The sequence below is a fragment of the Theobroma cacao genome, chromosome 5 (genome assembly GCF_053813885.1).
Source record: "Theobroma cacao isolate CCN51 chromosome 5, ASM5381388v1, whole genome shotgun sequence".
Classification (NCBI taxonomy): domain Eukaryota; kingdom Viridiplantae; phylum Streptophyta; class Magnoliopsida; order Malvales; family Malvaceae; genus Theobroma; species Theobroma cacao.
Genome location: NC_142643.1, coordinates 44,513,391 through 44,528,808, shown reverse-complemented (window position 1 = coordinate 44,528,808; position 15,418 = coordinate 44,513,391). Strand labels below are relative to the sequence as shown.

The window sequence follows — 15,418 nt, the reverse complement described above, 5'->3', positions numbered from 1 at the left end:
AGTTCACAATTACATGCCTGATTAGAATTCTGCAGATTCCCTTGCCAACACCCCCCCCCCCCCCCCCCCCCCCCCCAAACCCAAACCCAATTTTCTATAGCATATGCCCAAATACATGCTATTGTTATGCCTCTATCAAAAGAAGGATGAACATTTAGATTCCACCAGAGAAACTGATAAATGGGAATGGACCATCAAAAGATGCAAAATCAGATTCCACAATGAACATAAAATCCATTTTTGGGGATTGCATTTCTCTATTCAAGGATTCATATTCTCAGGAAAAAAAAAAAAGGCAGACTAGATTCCCATATATAAAAAGCAGAAAAGAAGAACAATTTGTTTGTCAGGCTTTCTCACTTCCTTTATACTCTCATTAACAAAAAAAAAGTACAGGAGGAGGATTCTCAACCTACTATTTAATATATATACACTCTCTTGCTTCTCTCTTGAACATTAACAGAAAATAAAATAAGAAAAACATATTACAAGGGGAAAAAAAAAACCAAAAAAAGGACTAGACAAGACCGGCAAGTTCTTGGTGGTTGAGCCCCATGTTAAGAAACTCTGTTCTCTACGTTACCTCCATGGCATTGGAAAACTGGATTCTGTGGGAAGCATCCATCATGGAGTTTTTGTTTGACTTTTGATGCTTTGTAGAGAAGAAAGTCTGGGGACCTCCCTTATGGGATTTGATAGGCAGGGCTACTATTTACATACTGATAAGCTATTATGCATTGCTTTTGACTGATCATTTCGAGCTCTTTTCAAAAGAAAATCAGTCCATGGAAGTTGTTTCCCCTCCATTCAAGATCCAGGGGTGCCCTGCATTTCAGAACAAAAAAGGATTAACAATTTGTTCCTTGTTTGGATGCTGATAGAATTTATTAGATGAGGAAAACTTGATCAAATCTGACCAAGAAACAAACTCCATTAAAAAGACAAAATCCTGTGAAGAGTCAACCTAGAGAACTTCCTTTCCTTTCTCCTCTGACAATCAGGAAGAGAAAGGGAAAGCTTCAAATCATTCCAATTTTTCATATCACATCAAAACCAAAACCCCAAAAAAGTGAGGAAAAAAAGGAACTTACTCAGAACTTGTTCTGCGGACAATCTCTTAGAAACATCTCTGCAGATCATCTTCCTCAACAAGTCCTTCGCCTCAGCCGAAACTGATCTGAAAATCCTTGTAGGAAACCTCAAATTCCCTCTCAAAACAGCCTCGAAAATCTCCTCGGCTGTCTCACCATAAAACGGTGGAACACCAGCTAACATAACATACAAAACGACACCAGCACTCCAAACATCGGCCTTCTCATTGTAAGCTCTGCCCATCACAACCTCCGGTGCAACATAATAAGGAGTTCCCACCAACCCATCGACCGTGCCAAGTTCCCCTAACCACGTAGCAGAACCAAAATCTCCAATCTTTAACTTACCTCTAAAGTCAAAGAAAATGTTATCAGGTTTAATATCTCTATGAACAATCCCAAACCTGTGACAATGAGCTAAGCCAGACGTAATCTGTTGCACGTAAGAAGCGGCTTTGGATTCAGACAAGCCCGGTTGCAGAATCTGGTCGTAGAGAGTGTAAGGTTGGCAAAGCTCGAGGATGAGTTGAAGGGTGTCTTCGGATTCGAACATATCGTGGATTTGTACGATGTTGGAGTGAGGAGACAAAAGGGTCATGATTTTAGGCTCGTTTTCGAGACATTCTCGGTCAGTGGGGTCTGTGAGAAGGCGTTTGTCAATGGATTTACAGGCGAATGAGGCTTGGGTGATAGGACAAAACACTCGAGATATTGTTCCAAACCGACCTCTTCCGATCTCTTCACATACTTGGTACTTGTTCTTCAATGTTTCACTCATTGTTTTTCCTTTTGGGGTTCTTGGGTTTTCTTTCTTTCCTTCTTTCTTTCTGTTTTCAATTCTTTCTGAGGGTTTTTGGGGTTTGTTTTTGGTTGGAAGAGTTTATTGTTAGGTGTGGGGTTTATAGAGAAGGAAGAAAGGCATTGTTGAGAGGAATATTCGGTGAGAGGGGAGGGATTCAGAAGAAAGCCAGTTAAGATTCAACACGTTTGTTTGTTTGTTTGTTTGTTTGTTTGGGAGAGTGGAAAAACGGAAACCCAATATGAAAGGGGAGAGTCCTTTTAGCTTTCTGGAATGTTTCTTTCTTTTGGTTTCGAATTTATTTTTCTTTTTGTTGGGAGTAATTGCCATTGACTGCCACGTCCTTTATTGCTGCTTATTTTTAGCTCTTTTGGTGTTTTCTCAATAATATATATATATATATATATATAAATAAAAGTGGGTAAATACAATTTGACTTTTGGGGAAAGAAATACAATTTTTTTTACAATAATTTCTCAAAAAAATTTTAAAAAAATGGTTTTAGCATATCATTAGCAAAAGAAAAAATAAAGGAATAATGCATAAAAGAATATATATATATATATATATATATATATTTGTTGATTAATACAAGCAATGCAAACATGGATGTTTAACTTGTAAAGCCAAATTCACGTTACTGTCAAAGACATGCAAGTAAGGAATCTTATTTTTCACTTTCCTTTTATTTTTTAAATGTAAATTCCATACTCTCCCCTTTCATATTGTCAAATTTTTCCATGGAAATCATAGTCAAAATACTTTATAAACATTGTAAATAAAAAGAATCATCAGTCATATAATGTTTAGGGTTCCAAGCATTTTCCTTCCTCATTTCATTTTATTCCTTTTTAACTTAGGACCCCATTAGGGGTGAATGGTCATATTGCATTGCTTTTTTGGCTTTTATTATTCAACCAAGCATAACTTTGATGGAGGCATAGGATCAAACCAAGTAACTGTGGGGAATTATTTATAACAAACTAGAACTTGATATCTCTAACCTCTTATTGGTTACCATGAGTGAGAGTTTGGTTATAATTAATGCACAAAACCTGCTTGCCTATATCCCCCTCCCTTGGCTAAGCTCCACAGCTATGGCACCTTTACTCTTTGCCCATCTTTGTTTAATTAAATATATTACTCCTAACACATAGTTTGGCATAGCCTTTCTTGCGCTTCAACCATATATATAGTCCTCATATAATTCAATTTCAATAGGCTTTCACATCAGAATGAATTATAAAAAAAACGTTATAATAGTATGTTTTGTTTTGTATTTACTTGGTAGGGTTTTCATGAAAAGATGAGAGAAAAGTTGAACCAAGAGTAAATATAAATATATAAATATATATATATATATAAACCGTATGGAAACTTTAATTTGCTTGATGATACTGATTTTCAGTGTCAATTTCACTCCTTCAATCAGTATTTATAAGAGAAGGAAAGAACTGATAACCAAATCCTGAAATCCATCAGTTCTTTTCCTCCATTATTGTCCCCTCCCACCATAATAAAGTGGGGCATAACTTAGTTGTTTAAATGAGATTAATCAAGTATTGATTATCCTCCTTTGTCTTCAACAAATGTTAAGAAAAATGATTTGGTATAAATCCCTGATTTGTGCTTCAGATATGATGTGATGGTGATGATTCTTATTGCATATTTAGGTGCAGTGGGAAACCTCTTGACAAATTAAACTGAGTATATTTAGAGTACTCTTTTCATCCTATATTGTTTTTATTTGATTTTCATGAAATTTTAAAAAAAATTTAAATTTTATATTAATTTTTTATAAAATTAATTTTTCATGGTTTTTTATGTCAAAATATTTTGAAAGATCATGAAAAATAGTTTTGAAATATACAAAATAAAAATATTCAATGTTAAAAAAAAGAAAGATAATATATTTTCTAGACATAAAAAAATCATGAATAAAAAAATAAAATGGAGAGAATATCTAAAAAGGAAATAGAAAAAAATAAGATTATTATTAAATAAAATTTATATTCTTCACAAGTGAGTTTAGAGAGTTGTCAAAAACTCCATTAAGGTATATTTAAATTAATTAATAAATTAATATAATAAATGAAAATCATACGATAATATTTTAATCTCACGTTTAAAATTTTAAAACTCCACTAATAACATATAGAATAATAATAATGAATATTCAATCATATAATTTATTACTAAACTTTATCATTACTTATCTTTTGTCCATAAACTCTAGCTGATCTAATTATCTAACATTGGTGCTTTTATAGCATGTCCCCATGTGTCATGTCTCCATGAAGGTGGTCCATTCATTGTTTCCAAATCATCATTGCTTATATATATATTCTAATTCACAAAACGAAGATAAAAACAAAGTCCTTTCACATCTTCATATTCAATTTATGTAGACATCCGATGGATAGAATTATCTTTTCCTCATTGCTTCACTCTTACAATAAACCTTGTGGCATTTTAATTCCTTTGATAGAGAAAGTTGGTGACACTTAAGACTAAGGAGCAGTGTGAAATTTCATCTTTATGGAACAATTGGCAAGCAAAAATTTGATTGCCCTCTTGAAGAAGGCAAAAACGAAAGAATTCTTAATTTAGATGTTGATCCTTCATGAAAGATGTAATAAGCATTAAGTCCAATCTATTCATCAAAATAGAAATGCTGAATAATCCCAAAAGTAATTGTAACTAGGTGACGAAGATATGTAAATTAATACATTTAAAGTTGATGTGAATTATCCGTGACATCATTGCATATGTTTTTTTTATCGACTTGTAATTTTTTAGATCAAAAAGCAATCTCTCAATAGAATTTTATTCAAATTTCGAAAGTGATATAATCATTTAAATAAATAAAATGATAATTATGTTATATCTTTTATTCAAATAATCGAGTTAGAATTTTTCTTCCTATAAAAAAGATATACAGTAATTATCGATAGCTTAATTAGATAGCAAGGTAGGTATATCTCCACTATCACAACTTTTCAATAAATCAGGGACTCATTTATAGTCTCTTCATTAGCTTATGGAACTAGATACCATGAAAAAAAGGGGAGGGGAAAGAAAGGATATGGACTATGGAACCAAGCTTTGCGGGATACATTAGGGAGCCTAAAGAAATTAAAAATAAGTCAGGTGGAGTTGAAAAGATTGAGATCATTTACCTTTGTGGAGGAGTGGTACTTATCAGTGCCCTGGCGGCCAGTGCAAAAAGGTCCAAAGCAAGGGCATTTGACAATCAAAGCTGAGGGCATCGAATTGAATTAAATATGGGGTATAGCATCTGGATAAGTTATTTCCTTTTATATATTTATTCACCAAGCACTTCTGCTTCTCTGTTGCTCTGATGCTCTCCGTAGTTCATCTTGCAAAAAGTTATTTTAGCAATATATTTTGGGAAATATATGAAAGTGCAAAAGCCTTGTTACACTTCTTTGGGGCCAAGCAATTAAGATTTAGACCCTCCTTATCCATCTACTACTAGGAACTAAGTAAATAAATAAATTTATATATAGAAGCCCTTTGGTATGGATAAGATCCTAGTTTTGATCTAAAAACTTTGCAGAGTAAATCAAAGTAAACCCTTTTTCTTTACAATTCCATCTTTTTAATTTTTTTTTTGATAAGTAATTTCCATTAGAGTTAAGAAATAAGTTCGAAGAAAGGGTTACACATATTATCTTACGAAGTGTTATGAAGAAGCCTAAAACCCTTGTCATCTCAATAGAAAACTCTGGAATGGGAGGAAGACTTGGATTTCAGTCTCATGTTGTTGTACGTCGGGAATCACCATGTTCAAATTCCAGACAAACTTTGCTTACAACTCAATTCTTGTCCTTTTCAAACAGTTTACAAACGCCTGTGTATATTCCAAGAATTCTCAAAAGGAAAAACCGACCAACAAAAATCACATGAACCAACTGAAAGCAAAAATGCTATGGAAACCTATTGGCTGCAATAAAGAAGCAAGAATTCCAGCAGCAGACACCCAAATTCTGTGTGCTTATTAATTTCTCCTCTTTCATGTGCAAATCATCCCCCACCACCACTCACCAGCTATTGTATGACTTTTTGAGATTCTTGCAGAAGTGGTGAAGAACAATTGGGGTAGTGATACTAATACAACATTTTCTACTGCTCTAATGAAGATCATATGCATTTGCTTTAACTCATGGCAATAAATTAAGCTTTGCCAGTGGAATGACACCAAATGTGCCATGCCACCACCACTAATCTACTTGTCATTTTCATGAGGTTCATGTGTTAAACCTAATACCACTAAACTTCCATGTATGCAGTCAGTTAGAAAGTGATTAAATACTTGCTGCTTGTCCTGGATCTAATCAAATCAAAGTATTGCCTTTGATTGATTGAAAAAGAGTTGGAGAAAATTAGAATAATGAATTGATGAATGGCTTTGCCTCTCATTGTGAGATGAAAGGGAAACGAGAAAAACAACTGAATTTTTGATTGTATAAAACAAATTGCACCCAAAAAAATTCTTATAATTGTCTCTCTCACTAATTCGAACTTCCAACATCTTAGGTTTAGAAAATTTGTCGATATTATAGTCCAATATTATTTTTATACCATCCTCGACTATGTCAGACCTTACGTTATAGCTGGCAGCATTTGTCACGGGTTATAATAAATACAAAATGTTAATAATGAATTATTTGATATTATATTATTTATATTTTAATTTATAAATAAATAATGTATGTGTATGATCAACGCAAACGCCACTTCAAAAGGTGCTCTAAACTTAGGTTTGTACCGACCTAATCATGATGTTGCCACCTTGCTTGCCAAGTGCAATCTTTCTATTAAACTAATTAAATTGTGAATAGAATCAATTTAGCTAATATGCTAGTGCATCTCTTTTGTTTGTTGTAGAGTATATACTATTGGACAATTATAATATAATATGGGAGAGAGCATGCTTAAGTTGGGTTTAGCACGTCGAAGATAATATTTTATTATCGATAATCCGAGGTTTAAAGTTAAATGAATTGTCATGCTAGATTCAATTGATTAACAGTGTGATGTCGACTACATTTCTGTTATATTGATTTCCCATTTCGTTTGATTGCAACCCAATAATGTGGTTTGGTGGCAAAAAGATCTGATTTTGATATTGAATTTCTGTTTTCTTGCAATAATAGATTTCACTCTATTGGCAATGCTTAGCTCTTTAAAAAACTATGATATATTACTATGGAATCTCATTTAATTTTAAATTATACAATAGTATTAACTTTCTCTTATTTAAAATTAAATCTCATGTTGTATTTAGTATATGACTCAATAATTAATATATGTATATTTATGTTCAAAAATTAAATTTAAATTTTTCTTTTTTTAAAAAATAATAAATGATGGTCTGGTATCACTTGAAAGTTGAAAATTTTAAACTGACTGGTTGGGTTAGACCGATTCAACCAATCTAGTTCGATTTAATTTTGCCAAACCAAAAGTTAAAAAAGTTAAAATATTTAGGTTCGAGTTATAATATTTTCTATTTTTATAAAAAAAGGTCAAAATACCCGCTAAATTCTTGTACCAATACATTTTGTTCAATTGATTCACTGTATTTAAAATCGAAGCAATTTAATCCCTTAATTTTGAAAAATACTTCAATTTAATCCCTCTCCCTAACGTTATCCAATTTTGCCATTAAAAGAAATTACGTTAGTACTGACATGGCGGTGACATGGCACATTTTGATGACATGATACCAACATGATGACGTAATAGTACCACGTAGTACTAATGGCACTGATGTAATGACATGGCAATGTCACTTTGCACTAATATGATGACATGGCAATACTGACATGACACCAACATGTTGACATGTGGATCTCATGTGGCAATTCTAATGTGGCAAATCAAGAAAAAAATTTTCAAAAAAAAATTTGTGTTACGTTATAGAGACTAAATTGAAAAAAGAATCTATAGTACAATAACTAAATTGAACAAAATTGAAGTGTTTAAAGACTAAATTGAAAAAATATTTAAAAAATATAAATCTTTAAGTAGGTGATACATATACTTATTAATAAGTCCAATGTTTAAGTGTAAAAGATTTATAGTGTTAAGAAATATATATAATATTTTCTTACTTTATCATTTGATTTCATAATAAGTATATTAATTTATTTATTTTACAAAAATCAAGTTTGAATTCCCTTTTTATAAAAAAAATAATATTTTATCTTGGATATATACTTATAGAAAGACAACATCGTCATTTACACAAATCCTAAAAACGCTTAGAATTGAAGTTTCATTTTCACAGTTATAAAAGGCAATAGTTACTCTTCTCCTTGGCCACCCTTCACTCTTCTTCTCTGTTCTTTGTGTTTTTCATTAAAAGTTTAATTTACCGATTAATTGTTACGAAATTAGGACAATGATAACAGATTTACGAAATTAGCGTCATGTCAGTGCTGACGTTATCTCTTTTAATGGCAAAATTGAATGTCATTAGGGAGAAGGATTAAATTAAAGTAATTCTCAAAATTAAGAGACTAAATTGTTTCAATTTTAAGTACCTGACTAAATTAAACAAAATGTATAAATACATGAACTTGATGGATATTTTGACAAAAAAAAATGTAGGATGATAACATATTAATTTAAGAAGTCTTTTAAAATGTTTATAATTTAATGATTTTAGTAGTACCATCAAGGAAAATTTATAAATGCACCACCGGCATGCAAATAATTCATTTTTTGTACTCTTCTAACTAACCCAACTCCATGACATATCTAAATTTGATGTTGTTTTTGTCTTTGACATCATCCATTTTCTATCCCTTTGTCCATGCAATGAACTCCCAGTCGTGATTTTGTGTTGCCATTCTAGTCTCTTTCAATTTCTCCCCAAGATTTTTTTAAAAAAAAAAAAAACCCAACATAAAAAATCACATATAAATTAGCTGAAATCAAATATGGTAGAATCAAACAGCTAGTTGCAATAAATAAGCAAGAATACCACCTTCCCCTATCAATTCTATGGGGCTATATCACTAGCATGTGCAAATGAAACTAATTATGATGAGATTCTTGCAGAATTGGTGGAAAAATATTCAGAAGGATAGTACAATAATAGCTCAATTTTTTCTAAGAAGTGGGCAAGCATCTACTTAAATTGGATGCAATAATTGAAGCTATATGTCAATGAAATGACACCAAATGTGCCATACCATGGCCACTACCTGTCAATTTCAATTCATGAATTTAATGATGACTTAGGTTATAATGTAGTTAGCGTTATCAATTACAACTGGGCATTAGCCAAGTGCTAGATTGATAGGTCAAGGACATGTGTGTAAGGGTTAAACCCTCTCATCTATCTATGAAATTAATAGGCATTAAATAAAAATATTGATGTAAGTGGTATTTAGCATAAGAATTCCTAATAAGAAACCTTTAAAATAAAAAGGTTGATATAATCTTGTTGGGCTAAGCTAAGCTTTATTCGACCCTGTAATGCCCGAACCTAGCTTAGATTGGAACCTTCAACTTCATGCCTTGTGTTTGGATTTGTGGGCTAGAGTTGTTGCTACTGTCCAAGCGTCAGTCCTAGTCATTGGGCCTATTGGGCTTTAAAAGCCCATCTTCCAAGAACAATGAGGCCTTTTTAACCCATAATTAGAAACTTGACTCAAGCTTAATTCAATTTCATTTTTGATAATTCAAGTTTGGTTCAATTAAATTGGATTATCATCAAATTAAAATTAAAGCTCAAGTTTGAGTTCGAACTCGAGTTTTTACGTATTATTAATTGTTATATTATTATTTTTTCGAAATTCTGAGTAAGATGGTACAAAGAATTAAGAAGGATTGTTATAGTATAACATTATAACAAAAATCAATTAGAAAAAGTAAATAGTAGTTGACTTTGAAGTACAATTGATTAGTGGAACTTTCAGCTACAATAAAACAGGCTTATTATTGGAGTTTGTCATGCACTTTTGCTTTACTTTTTCCGGCCAAATCCAATGTCGGTGAAAGTCAGGATTTTAGTTTGAAATGCTTCAACAAACTACAAAAAGGAGTGGTACTTTAGCTAATTTTCAAGGAACTGACATAGTTTTTCTTTGAAAGATTTCATAGGAAAAGACAATGCAAGATGAAGTTATTGCCTTGCAAGTGCAAAATCCAAATAAAAAATTCCATGTTGTGCTCATGATGGATTGACCTTTTGTTTAGGCTGACAAAATGATTCACTAGTTGAGAAATTAGAGTAATTGTGTGTCACTATTTCACATTGGAATATATAACCTTCCTATGATAGAAAGTTGTCGGGCTAATTGGACCTAATTTGTCACGTAGTTTAGTGATTGAATTTAGATCAATTATATATTTTAAATATATAAAAAATTATTTAATTTTTTATTTATTTCATAAAATATTAAACGTTAAATTAAATTTTAATAGAAGATGACCAATTTTAGATAAATTCATGATCACTTTTATCACCATCAAACAAACCGTAATCATTTAGTAAACTCGTTATCAATATTTCAAAAACATTTGAATCTATCAAGAATTTATGCTAATATTAATATCAAAGGATAAGTTAATGTGTGGCTAATGAACACAATCCATGATGGAAAGTATAGCTAATCTGTCACGTTTCTTTTGTTTTATGTTTCTTAATTGAATATCACTTGGTGGTTTTCAGTATCAAAAAAGAGATATTGGGATAGGCGGCGAAAGAGAGAGTGGTGGTGACCATTATTGCCCCATGGCGCATGTTAATTTTGACTATCGGAAGGATTTTTACATCTTAATGACAAAAGCAACCAAAGGAGAAACAGTGTTAGACCAATGACACCACAGATAAAAAAAGAAGAGGTGACAACGGCAATTGGCTTCAAAATCAAATGGAAGAAGTGATAAGCCTGAAGGGTTCTTCAATGACTATTCATATAGTGATCAACGATATCTCTCTATAGGGGAAACAAAATTATTATGTGGGCTTGTTCTCTTTTGGAAAAACCATGCAATTCTTTGACCATTGTTAATATTTTAAGAGCCAAAGAGCAGCAAAAAGGGTACTTGTGAGAAAAAGTAGGGAAAAGAGGGAAAGGCAAAGCATGGCGAGGGCTCCTTGTTGTGAGAAGATGGGGATGAAGAAAGGACCCTGGACTCCTGAGGAAGATCGGATTTTGATATCTTACATTCAAAGACATGGCCATGGAAATTGGAGGGCACTTCCAAAACAAGCTGGTTTATTTTATACCTATTTAATTATCTTCATCTCGGGTTTCTTGGAAAGGGAAAGAACCTGAAATGGGATTCATGTTTTTGGTGTTGTTTCTTCAGGTTTACCAAGATGTGGAAAGAGTTGCAGGCTTCGGTGGATAAATTACTTGAGGCCAGACATTAAACGAGGAAACTTCACCAGTGAGGAACAAGAGACTATCTTTAAGCTGCATCAAGTTCTTGGAAATAGGAGCGTACAGATTGGTTTTGCCATTTCCTTTTTCTAGTAATTAGATTTGCATCCAACATGAAATATTGAATCATTTTCTCAATCGTAATTGTGATTGAAGACTACAATTTTGGCAAAGTTTTACTGCTATTATTATATTTGATCTTAATTAAATTTACATATGATAAGGCATGATCCAACTTCAGCTAGCATGCTTGAGCACAAAATTTAATGTAACTTTCTTTGATCTTCAGATGGTCGGCCATTGCAGCAAGATTACCAGGGCGAACAGATAATGAGATCAAGAACTATTGGCATGGTCATTTGAAGAAGAAACTTAAACAAGCAGCGGCTGGATCGATGGACTGCAAAGCAATCATGGAAGCAAGAATAGCGTTACACCATCAGAGAGATCAAAGTCCTGGCCTGATGAAGCCATCGATTTCCTCACAACACTCTCCGGAACCAACTTGCTCAACATCAACACCTAAGCCGGAGACTGAAGAATTAGCCTTGACAGGGGAGCAACATGGAGCTGTGCAGGAGTCTGCAGGAGTTCAGTTTCCATTCTCTCATGTTTCAATGGTGGAAACCATGAAGAACAATGGCCCCAATGTTGATGGTAACAGGGATTTTTGGTACAAACTTTTCATGGAAAACTCGAATGAAGCCCATGGAAATTTGGGATAAGTTTGAGTAGTTTTCCAAATTACCCATGTTTTTTTAAACGTCATTTTCTCCTTCATTTGTATGTTTCTTTGTGTTTATACAGCCATGCCAGTAAAATTTGGCCAATACACAATTCAGCAACTCCATAATTCTCCTTTATCGCATGTTCTAAAAAATAATTCAAATCATCAGAATTTATTTTTGATCAAATTACACAATTAGTCCATATACTCTATCAAAGCGGTAGATTTAATTTCTGTATAATAATTTACAAAAATTAATTCATTATACTTCTCAAAATTAATAATATTAACTCAATCATTACCAACGTTAAAATATTTCCGTTATAAATACTAACATGACAATCGAGTGTACTATTGTGACATATTTATACTAATCTGACATTCAATATAATAACGTGGTATTCGACAATAATGTTATGATTATGCCAACGTAACATTGATTAATATAAATATGAATTTTAAGTGATAATATGGTGATGATGTGGCACTACGATGCTACTGATGTTGTATTTTTGCAGTTTACACATAATGAATGTTGGTTTTTAAATTTTTATAATGATTAAAAGTTCAAAGATGGGAAACTTTACTCCCTTTTATATAAATAAAAGTATAGTAATTATTATCCAACTATGCAGAAAATTGCGAAATTAATGTTACATCATTACAATCAAGTGCTATGCATGTCAATATAAATAACGAAAATATTTTAACATCATTAGCAATTCGACTAATATTGTTAATTTTAAAATGTATAGAGATTTAATTTTGACAAATTATTATATAGAAATTATATGTACCACTTTAAGGGGACCAATTTTTACCATAACAAGTTTTCTCAATTTCATTATAAAATTAAGGTGAAATATTTGTTGTATTTGATTTTAACTTATGGTTTCAGGCTAGGAGGTTAGAAAAATATTATAGTATAATCAAAACAACAAAAATTAAATTATGACCAAAAGAAGAAATGATTCATGAATTATGAAGAAGGTACTCAAAAGCTTAAAAAATGCTTAGGTGGCAAGCTCTTATTGGTTTTGATAAAAAATGCCAGGCGTTCACGGTGGGACTCGAACCCACAATCTCCCGCTCCGGAGGCGAGCGCCTTATCCATTAGGCCACGCGAACAAAGATGATGTGGCACAGTCCATCATTTATCCAGAGACTGAATTACTAATTTAGGATTAGAATGACAATCGTCTATTATTGCTAAAATCTAATTAAAATAAAAATTTTAATTGAATGTAACCAGAAATTGATTAGTTATATTTGTTAATTATCCAAAACCATTTCTTTGGGTGGTGCTTGATTAAAAACCCAAATTCAATCTAACCCAACTCAACAATTCAATTTGATAAAGTAGAATATAATATTATATAAATGCATTTAAAAAATAAGTAAATTCATTAATTTTATAAAATAAACCCAACATTACAGCTTAGTTCTCTTTTTTTTAGAAAAAGTTTTTTTAGAAAAAAATACTTTATTTATCTAATCATATGAAAAAAACATATATTTCACATATCATTCGTAAGTAAAGTAGTAATCTATTAATTGATAATTATAAAACTGAACATTACACTCTATCTCAAAATCTCTATTTGCCATGAAATCAGCAATTCTATTACCTTCTCGATAAACATGATTTACTTTGACTTCCCATTGCTGATGTAGGATTTCCCTAATTGCTCGAATAAGGTCTAAGCTAGCACAAGGATGTGTAAATGAAGTGACTGCTCAACTTGCAATACGATCTTACGAAATCCTCTCCCCCAAGCTTGAGAAGACCATGATACACGCCTCATAATTTTGCTCAGTATGCATTACGCTTTCCCAAGTTGTAGGCATAGCCCACAATCCATACACCCTTTGAGTCTCTAAGCACTCTTTCAGCAGCAACATTTTGGACAGAGTCTCGGCAGGCACCATCTATATTAACTGCAACAGAATCCAATGGTGGTGCTGACTACCCCACTAAAATCTCGTTTTTTAAGTAGATTCCCACCAAGCACATTTGGTATATTCATGGCAAGATTTATTGCAGTAACCATACTCTTTACCATGTTGATACAACTTTCAATAGGAATTAAGCTGTTCCCAAATACTTCTATATTCCTCTACTTCTATAAATACCAATAGCTTACTCCAAACACAGGCTTTCAAAGAGCACCACAAGCATGCATCTTATAATTTTTGAGATTAAAGGAAAACCACTCACCCATAGTTGCAAAAAAGAAGTTATCAACTTCATTTTGAGGTAATAACCAAAGTCAAAGGGAACTTGCAGTTAGGCAACCCCGAAGCAAATGTAGAATTGTTTCCTCATCCCATCTGCATCGAGAACAAGTTGCAACAGTCAACATTCTTCGACGTACACTTTCATGATTTGTGAGAATTTTGTTATGAAGACATTGAAATAAAAACACACATATACATTGAAGGCCTGCCCAACCCCAAGCTAAAATTCCACTCACCTTCTTCAGCTACACTACTCAGATTAGAAGCCTTCCGTAGTTGATCATACGCCGAGCTCACTGTAAATTAACCAGACGAGGAGTGTGCCCAATACGGCACATCTGGACAATAAGAATCCTAGGGTGGAACAAGATTGAAACAATTAAACAAAATTGAAATATTTTTATTTATATATTCGCACCAAAATTGATTTATTATAAAGGTTTTTTTTAGTAACAAAAATTACAATAAAATTTTTATAAATTAAAATTATTGGGACGATGAAAATTTATTTATTAATTAATATATTATTTAATCGATAAATTAATAATTTATTAATTTATATATTAATTAATAAAAATAAATTTATCAAGGTATTTTTTTATTTTTTAAAATATTGAACTTAATATATGTAGTATGTATTGTGATTACTGAAGCTTGTCTCGCGTAAAGATGCATTTAGAGCAATAATTACATTGCATAATTTTTTATACAATACAAGAAAACTATATCAAAGTTTCTTAATGCATTAAGAAAAGTTAAAGATGAAATGCAATGAAACATCAATTTCAAGAAAAAACAAGTAGTACTGAAGTCATTTTACAAAAACTTCAAAATTGAATTATATATATATATATATATATATATATAAACTTTTGATGTATAAAGAGATTATTAATTTATATATCAAATGGGACTTATATGTTTTTTTAAAATGTATTATCTTATAAATTTAACGAATTATTAATTTACTACATTGATCTTAAGTACGGATCATTCAAAAATATTATTTAATAAAAATTATTAATTTATTGAGCATTAATTTGTAGAAATTTTACTATATAACTTTCATGTCAAAATTTACTCAAAACTTTATTGAATGTTAATTTTACCATCTAAAATCTATCTATATTGTTTT

General features: G+C 31.7%; 2 protein-coding genes and 1 non-coding gene across 3 annotated transcripts; 1 reads left to right on the top strand and 2 right to left on the bottom strand.

Moving 5' to 3' along the window:
• Positions 1 to 338: 338 nt before the first annotated feature.
• PPCK1 (phosphoenolpyruvate carboxylase kinase 1) lies at positions 339 to 2,007 on the bottom strand. Its single transcript, XM_007030370.3, has 2 exons — positions 1,092 to 2,007; positions 339 to 825 (listed from the first exon to the last, which is right to left on the bottom strand). The coding sequence occupies exons 1-2, from the start codon at positions 1,867 to 1,869 to the stop codon at positions 779 to 781; spliced, it is 825 nt and encodes a 274-aa protein (XP_007030432.3). The 5' UTR covers positions 1,870 to 2,007; the 3' UTR covers positions 339 to 778.
• An 8,795-nt stretch (positions 2,008 to 10,802) lies between these two features.
• On the top strand, positions 10,803 to 12,181 carry LOC18600078 (transcription factor MYB4-like). Its single transcript, XM_088806525.1, has 3 exons — positions 10,803 to 11,148; positions 11,245 to 11,371; positions 11,605 to 12,181. The coding sequence occupies exons 1-3, from the start codon at positions 11,016 to 11,018 to the stop codon at positions 12,041 to 12,043; spliced, it is 699 nt and encodes a 232-aa protein (XP_088662651.1). The 5' UTR covers positions 10,803 to 11,015; the 3' UTR covers positions 12,044 to 12,181.
• A 919-nt stretch (positions 12,182 to 13,100) lies between these two features.
• Positions 13,101 to 13,173, bottom strand: TRNAR-CCG (transfer RNA arginine (anticodon CCG)). The gene has a single exon. It is a non-coding gene; the product is annotated as a tRNA-Arg (tRNA).
• Positions 13,174 to 15,418: the final 2,245 nt, after the last annotated feature.

Bases quoted from the DNA above. Each gene is read 5' to 3' on its own strand.
- PPCK1 (XM_007030370.3), bottom strand. From the start codon at position 1,869: ATGAGTGAAACATTGAAGAACAAGTACCAAGTATGTGAAGAGATCGGA. The intron at 826-1,091 runs GTAAGTTCCTTT...TCTGAAATGCAG, and splicing joins GTCCGCAGAACAAGTTCTGA to GGCACCCCTGGATCTTGAAT.
- LOC18600078 (XM_088806525.1), top strand. From the start codon at position 11,016: ATGGCGAGGGCTCCTTGTTGTGAGAAGATGGGGATGAAGAAAGGACCC. The intron at 11,149-11,244 runs GTTTATTTTATA...TTGTTTCTTCAG, and splicing joins GGCACTTCCAAAACAAGCTG to GTTTACCAAGATGTGGAAAG. The intron at 11,372-11,604 runs TAGGAGCGTACA...TTCTTTGATCTT, and splicing joins CTGCATCAAGTTCTTGGAAA to CAGATGGTCGGCCATTGCAG.